Source organism: Argopecten irradians, unplaced genomic scaffold (genome assembly GCF_041381155.1).
Source record: "Argopecten irradians isolate NY unplaced genomic scaffold, Ai_NY scaffold_0831, whole genome shotgun sequence".
In the NCBI taxonomy this organism is placed as follows: domain Eukaryota; kingdom Metazoa; phylum Mollusca; class Bivalvia; order Pectinida; family Pectinidae; genus Argopecten; species Argopecten irradians.
Window position 1 is genome coordinate 14,671 of NW_027188298.1, and position 8,554 is coordinate 23,224.

At 37.9% G+C, this 8,554-nt stretch overlaps 1 protein-coding gene across 1 annotated transcript; it reads right to left on the bottom strand.

Annotated features, from left to right (window-relative positions):
* Positions 1–2,408: 2,408 nt before the first annotated feature.
* LOC138313673 (eukaryotic translation initiation factor 2A-like) lies at positions 2,409–6,643 on the bottom strand (the record flags this gene model as incomplete). Its single annotated transcript, XM_069254019.1, is given in 7 exon segments — positions 2,409–2,638; positions 3,267–3,332; positions 3,922–4,047; positions 4,550–4,623; positions 5,105–5,215; positions 5,857–6,029; positions 6,469–6,643. Coding segments are annotated over 7 exon segments (800 nt in total), but the record flags the coding sequence as incomplete, so codon positions are not given.
* Positions 6,644–8,554: the final 1,911 nt, after the last annotated feature.

Sequence of the window (8,554 nt, forward strand, 5' to 3'; positions counted from 1 at the left end):
CTTAATTTTGTCCTTGCAGGTGGATCACCCTATATAGCTGCCAAAATAAATGAGGCGAAAGATTTCATAGATGCTTCAGGTCCGAAGAAATGAGACATTTAGCCACCAAGCCAGTGATTTTGTTAACATCATTGAAATGGCCTTTTAATCAGTCATTCGTCATTGTTACCAACATGTTTCACTATGACATCAAGGAAATATAGATTCTCTAGAGACGAAAATATACAAAAGACTTGATTTTCATGTCATTGTCGGATAGACTCGATACACCATGAAGTGGAAATAAACAAGAGGAACTATGTGACCAATTTTCGTTCATATGGCTATCTAGAAAGAAGAAGTTTTGCCAGTTGAATTTGTCAAGAATGTTGGCAATATTTAATTACAGTAATAGACAAAGAAATACAAAAGTTAACTGTTCTAGCTGGAGTTGTGTGTTTATAAGTGTGTATTCTAACGTGTGTTTGTGCGGATGCTTGTGGTTGTATAAAGACATAGCAACAGCTCCAGAACAAGAAAGGAAATGTTTCACTATTCAACTACAAACCTATGCCAATATAGGCCAGTCTTTGTGGATGAATTCAGTGCAAGTTCTACCCAGAAGTCAACCATTGGCATGTCCACAAATATGCAAGAAGTTTATTTTTAACATTTATTAACAAATATACTTTCTTGTAAGGATGTTTTAATGAAATACAATGTATATGTAGTAGATTGAATGTTAAGTTTGTGAAATAAACCATTGAATTGATATGTTAGTCTGTTCAACTTACACATGGATATATTTATAATAGTCTAATGTACTTGCACAATATTGTAGCAGTGTAGTTTCTCCTATTTTGTCTAAATGATGAAGAAATAGAGTTTCTCCAATCTCTGACTTAGGGGTACAGACGTGTATTTACTCCAATCTTGTCTAGAGGTGTAAAAGTAGTTTATCTATCTTTTTTTGTCTAAAAAAATAAGGGTGTAGAACAAAGCATACCGGTAGTTTCTCAAGTAACTTTTGTCTTGTATTTAATTAGCCTGCTACCGTTCAATCTAAGCAATCTCAACCTATTTCAATAGTCCCATTCATTTATCACTAATTCTACAGTTTTGTAGGGAAGTGACACAGGATATCATAGATCTAGGGGGAGATAACCCCACAGAAATATATAGTTTAAATATCTCACTTTGTTGCCGAAACTTGCAGTCTCTACACTCCACTCTTTTCAGTATCGCAGTGACTGAGTGATTAAGGTGTTCTGGCCTTCTGTCACTAGCTCAACACGGAGTGACAGGATATCATAGATCTAGGGGGAGATAACTCCACAGAAATATATAGTTTAAATATCTCACTTTGTTGCTGAAACTTGGGTCGTTTTCGTTTATTCGGAACAACCAGTTCGACCGTTTGTAAAAGTCATTATTTCAAGTACAAATCCTCCCGGACCTGCAGTTTATGATACAGGCCTGTGAAGGCCTTGTCAAAGCTCGTCTGAAAACGGTGTAAAATCACCAGGTTCGTCTTTAATTCATAAACGAACAACTAGGTCCAACCAGTCAAACCGCATAATCGAAAACGGCCCAGCACTTTCTTCACCTAACTATTTTCAGTATTGTAGTGACCGAGTGATTAAGGTGTTCTGGCCTTCTGTCACTAACTCATCATCTCTGGTTTGTTGAAACCACTATGGGGTAGGTGCCTTGTTCTGGTCATAGTCATAGGTTGGAGGTTTTTCTCTGGGTACTCTTTCTTCTAACTTAGCTGGCACATCCTAAAATGACCTATTACTGTAAACAAACTTATTTTTGTGGTGACTTAATTTTGCATTTTCATGCACATGATCGATTTGAGACCACTTTAATGTATTTGAAACATTTTTGTGATTTCTTATCACATGTGAGGATAATTAAAGTTGGTTCGAAGTAAAAGGATGTTTTGAAACAAGGATAAACTAAATCAAGCAAAAGAACAACTGAACATTAAACTTGTAGATATATAATGGGTAAATGCTAAAGATTAAATGCTGTATTCGCTGTTATTAGCGCCCCTCCCGTCTTCTGAAGAATTTAAGTTATATTAACAACCCCACCCCAACTTGTGAATTTTACAATGGTTTACTACTGCTTTTTATGCTTATAAAATCAGCTTTGTATCCATTATTACATGGACTTTGGGAGTCTTTCAAATATACATCACGATATTATAATGCATCTCAAAGGAAAGAAAGCATATGCATGTTACTGTTCCATAAGTACAGACAGAGTTAAAATATGGATGACTTTTTTTTTTAATTTTTTCACAGCTTACATTTTGGTTCCCTAATTAGCCTGTAACCTTTGTTACTATGTGTTAAACACCCTGGGCACTAATTACAGCGAATATGGTATGAACGATTCAGGTAGGTTAAAATACGACTAACTTTGATTAAACAATCAAATTTTTAATTGCATATATATCACAGGTAGAATCAAACACTGGCTTGGTTCAATGTACATCAATAAACAAAATGGTTCAGTCCGTGCACCAAGTAGCTCTAACTTTCTTTAATGGAGTCAGAATAGTTATACAGTATCATCAGGTCCAGTCGTCGTCCAAGCCAAGCGCTGTTAACTCTGCTATAAGTGAGTCCTCTGTTTTCAACTTCTCAATCTGAAATAGAAAAGTGATAAAATTTGATGTAAACAGAAACAACAATCATTGTAGATTTAAATAGAACAGTTGAACCCTTGTGATTTGTAAACAGTTTGTGCAGTAATGATGGCCATTCTGTTTAAAAGATATTTTCTAAAAGATGATTGAAATTTAAAGAAAGAAATGTGGTAGTTGATTTAGATATTGGAGATCAAAGACGTTTAAACACTGAATTAAAACACAGGTGAATTTTGTAATTCAATTATTAACTCAAATGACCTTGCTCAATCTGACATTTTCCATTGTCATTGCTAAACTTAAAAGAAAAGCCCAATAAATAAAATCCTCTGTTTCCGTGTCTATCAATTGATAATGTATTCAATCCGATAAGCACCTCATCCCTATATGAAGTGTTCCTCCCCCTTTTTCACACCCCAATTTCACGTACCTCAACTTAAATAGACTGAAACTATGAAAACCATGTATGTTTCTCTATTTGATATCCTTTGCTTAATGGTTTACTCTGTGACATAATTTTTGTGAAAGGTTAAGCACCCATTCATCTTTGATTTTTAAGCTCCCTGGACCCTTATTAGGTTGAATACGATGAAAAAGATTCTGTTGTTAGGTCAAGAGTAAGTAATACCTGGTTAATCTCTAATTGTTTTCCAGAAGCTTTCTGTTCCTTGAGTTTCTGTATAGCTTGTAGTTTCTGAAATGATATAAATACACACTGTTATGAAGTTACAATACAGAATAAAAGCTAAATATGCTACCTGTTTTATACATTGAAGGTTTATTCTATTAGAGTTTCAATGAACACTTAAGGTGGACTCCAGCTTTGATGAAAAAAATAAATAAATAACTTGTACCCTCGGAATTCTGAGCCTTCCATTAGCAAAGGAGACAAATCCTGCTTGCATGGGCTAATTTAATTACTGTATAGCCAGTTATATTCAAGGAGAAGATATTTTTGCAATTTTGTGGAACAGAGTTCTGAACAAAAACATTAGTCTGCAAAATATTGAACAATGATTGAATCATATATTTCAAACTACTATTTTTTTTCCAAATTAAAAACTAAAAAATATATATCTGTGTACATAACCGACTATTCTGTATTTGCATATTACAGAGTTATCTGCCCTTGTGGGTAGGTATTGATTATGATCTAATGTTCTTCTAAGTGTTACTAATGTTACAATGGATACCTACCTGCAAGGGAGGTTACTTTGAACATGCAAAGACAGAATATGTTGTGTTACAACTATGAAGTCAGTCATCAATAATGTTGTACTTACCTTCCTGATATTACGAGCCTTCTTATCCTTCTCGGGGTCTCCGGTAGAGGCCATCTGTGAGACTACGGCTCCCATGACTGACACAGGCCCAGATGCAGCAGGAGGTGCCGGACCAGAAGCTTCACTCTAGAAAACATTAAATGTTCAATTTTAAATTCAAGGTCTTTTGTAATACATGAAAGATGGGGAAAGTTTGACTGCCCGGAGAAATTTAGCAACCTATTGGCCAAATATGAACACCAAGTGAGATTGTCAATAATATCTAATATGAAAACTTGTCAAAATGATAAAAGCAATACCTGAAAATCACATATATCTGCTTCCTCAAATCCTATATCCATACATTTCCCCAAAGTTATATTCTAACTCATCAAACCTGTAAATTGTTTTATTTTGGTGGAAACAAATTTTAACATTGAATTTATTTTGAACCAGTTTAATAGCGTAATGATAAATTTGTGAGGTCAAAATAACTGCAAAATTAACGATATAAAGAAAATGGAATTAGCCTGTAATTAATCAACAATCATATCTTAATAGCATTCATCTTCTGGCATGAGAGGCCCTTAAACAAGATTTTACTACCACAATATGTAGATAATATAACCAGATTGTGAACCAAGCATACCTCGTTTTCCCGAGCCATCTTTGCCTTTCTAGCGTCTCTCTTCTTCTTGTTTTTACTAGCAGATTTATTGTCACCTGTCAAAAACAATCACATTACCATACATTTATATTCATCAAAACAAATTCAATGTCAGTAGCTTTCGGACACTGAAACTGATCTACAATTGGCCATAACAAATATTTTAACCTCTGAAAAGCATTTTATATACTCTAACTTGGATTAAAATATCTCATCTTTTGGGTGGAGAAATTCATGTGATCGGGGGGAACAAGTGACCTGGACCTTTTCACATCCCTGCCAGGGATCAAAAACTCTGGCTGGCTAGGTAAGGTGAGTGACTTTAATCACTACATCACCCACACATTCCCTGTTGTATTCAGTCTGATAGAAGTACTGATACTTACTTGAGAAAATACACAAGGATATAACCAAAGTTACAAAACTTTACCTGAACGTAAACCAAAACCAATACAAGCAAAGATCTAAAACAAATGAAATTAAGTATTTGCTGAACTTGATATTGATTACAGATTTTAATTTCAAATCAATCTGTACCAGAATCTGTTGGCTGTTTCTTGTTTGGGTCTGATGGCGCTTCATATTCTTGTAGTTTAAAAGACGGTGCGGTACCTCGGGCCTGTGGGGGACGATAAACTCCCGCTTTTACTGCAAGGTAAACAATCACGAGTCTTGCATAAAATATGGATCAAATACCATGTTATTTGATATCATAGTCAGCAGGGTTGATATTTTTGTAATAATTCAGTATGTTGGTGTTGTATTGAAAAAATAATCTATGAAATAATATAAATAAGTAGTTGATAAATCAAATGTACCCTTACACGTCATATTGTTTTTAAATTCAATTGATCATATAACTGGCCTTTTGAGCCATGTTATCAATATTGTAAGACACATATGTAATAACACTATTGAGACATCACAATTTAAATAGTTACGATGTCATATGTGACATCGAATGATTGTCTTGATAGACTGAGACGGCACATCCCGGTGGATTTCAAAGTTGAAGGTTTTGCCTATGATTCAACAATTCAATAGGTTAATAAGAGGTTTGAAAATTTGACAGATTTTGGGACCAAAAAGGGCAAAAACCATACATACTACTTAACTTTGATGGTAGCATTGAAGATATTGTTTCTGAAATTATTACTGGTTCAAATTTGACTTTCATAGAGAACATTGGGTAAAGCCCCCCACCGCAAGGACATCACATTTTAGCATTTTTTCCCTGATGCTTCCCTGCCTTTGGTACCAGTGGCGAGCAACCTAATGAAAATACTAACCACCAGGTAGTGGAGCCACTTCTGCGGCCATCGCCTGTGCCGCCTTGTAGTTCAGGACTCGCTCTGGATACGTTCCCGCGGGAACAGGCTGCCACCGCGCCTCCCATAATTCCTTTTCTGCGTCAACATTGATTTGCTGCAGCAGGGAACCAGTGAAGTGCCATATTCTGTACCTGTGGAAACAGAAATAAAATCCTTTTAGGATTATCTATCGTGAAAAAAAATTCACATAAAGAAATATTGCCTGTGTGGTGAAATGTAATCCTCGGTGAATAAAAACAACCTTTAATACTTTCAGTTTATACACTGGGTAATTTAATTTTTTTACAAAGAGCACACTGATATGCAGAGGACTCAGAAATAGGCTCAAGGTTTTTAACTTTTTAAAATTTACTCTTAAAATTTGAACAGAAATTATAATGTATTGTTTCAATACATCAATTTCAAGATATCAAAACGATGCAGATGAAGTAAGATTTACAGCCCATTAGTCCCACCTTCCTGTGATTGTGATGTCACATTTTGATTTGATTTTTGTGAGAGCCACTGAAAGGTGAGACTTATCAAGGTCAACCATACTTTAAGTGGGATCAGAGGACCGTATGACCATACCCATTGCCAACACGTAACCGTGGCGCAGTGGTCGCTGTGAGAAAGTGTTCTCCATCTGGGTGGAACTCGAACACTGTTGTGTCTGGTGCTTGAGCTTGGCAGATTAGTTTTTTTTGCTTGGTATCCCAGAATTCTAGGTTACCACGGAGATTTCCAAATCCAGCCAGGCAGAGGAGTGGAACATTAAGGAAGATTTTAGGGATGCAGTAATGATACGACCAGTCATACAAAGGCTTCCTGCAGGTAAACCTGTCTTAGTGACTACCTCTGTTTAATGACAACCTGAGTAATAAAAACTTTGTCTATGATTCCCAAATGACCTATTTCCACAGAATTGTTGTTAAGACTACTTTTAACTATAACAAGAGGCCCAGAGGGCCTGTATCGCTCACCTGGTTTGTAATGCCTAGTAAGGTTCATTGTTTCTTTTCTGAAGGAATTTGAATATTTACCTCTAATTCCCCTATTGGGCCCCACTCTTTCTGCTCAAGGGGGTCAGAGCCAAAAATTATAGGAATTCTGTTAACCCCAAGGATGTTTCTGGGCCAAATTTGGTTAAACTCCAAGCAGAACTCTAAGACTAGTAGCGATTTATAGGATTTACCTAAATTTCCCTATTGGGCCCCGCCCCTCCTGCCCCCAGGGGGTCAGAGCCAAAATTTATACAAGTTCTATTCTCCTTCCCCCAAGGATGTTTCTGGCCAAATTTGGTTTCAATCCATGCAGAACTCTAGGACAAGTAGCGATTTATAGGATTTACCTCTATTTCCTCTATTGGGCCCCGCCCCTCCTGCCCCCGGGGGGTCAGAGCCAAAATTTATATAAGTTCTGTTCCTATTTCCCTAAGAATGTTTCTGGCCAAATTTGGTTACAATCCATGCAGAACTCTAGGACAAGTAGCGATTTATAGGATTTACCTCTATTTCCCCTATTGGGCCCCACCCCTCCTGTCCCCGGGGGGTCAGAGCAAAAATTTATACAAGTTCTGTTCCCCTTCCCCCTAGGATGTTTCTGGCCAAATTTGGTTACAATCCATGCAGAACTCTAGAACAAGTAGCAATTTATAGGATTTACCTAAATTTCCCCTATTGGGCCCCGCCCCTCCTGTCCCCGGGGGGTCAGAGCCAAAATTTATACAAGTTCTGTTCTCCTTCCCCCAAGGATGTTTCTGGCCAAATTTGGTTACAATCCATGCAGAACTCTAGGACAAGTAGCGATTTATAGGATTTACCTTAATTTCCCTATTGGGCCCGCCCCTCCTGTCCCCGGGGGGGGGGGGGGGTCAGAGCCAAAATTTATACAAGTTCTATTCCCCTTCCCCCAAGGATGTTTCTGGCCAAATTTGGTTACAATCCATGCAGAACTCTAGGACAAGTAGCGATTTATAGGATTTACCTCTATTTCCCCTATTGGGCCCCGCCCCTCCTGTCCCCAGGGGGTCAGAGCCAAAATTTATACAAGTTCTGTTCCCCTTCCCCCTAGGATGTTTCTGGCCAAATTTGGTTACAATCCATGCAGAACTCTAGAACAAGTAGCGATTTATAGGATTTACCTAAATTTCCCCTATTGGGCCCCGCCCCTCCTGTCCCCGGGGGGTCAGAGCCAAAATTTATACAAGTTCTGTTCTCCTTCCCCCTAAGGATGTTTCTGGCCAAATTTGGTTACAATCCATGCAGAACTCTAGGACAAGTAGCGATTTATAGGATTTACCTTAATTTCCCTATTGGGCCCCGCCCCTCCTGTCCCCGGGGGGGGGGGGGGGGGGAGGGGTCAGAGCCAAAATTTATACAAGTTCTATTCCCCTTCCCCCAAGGATGTTTCTGGCCAAATTTGGTTACAATCCATGCAGAACTCTAGGACAAGTAGCGATTTATAGGATTTACCTCTATTTCCCCTATTGGGCCCCACCCCTCCTGTCCCCAGGGGGTCAGAGCAAAAATTTATACAAGTTCTGTTCCCCTTCCCCCTAGGATGTTTCTGGCCAAATTTGGTTACAATCCATGCAGAACTCTAGAACAAGTAGCAATTTATAGGATTTACCTAAATTTCCCCTATTGGGCCCCGCCCCTCCTGTCCCTGGGGGGTC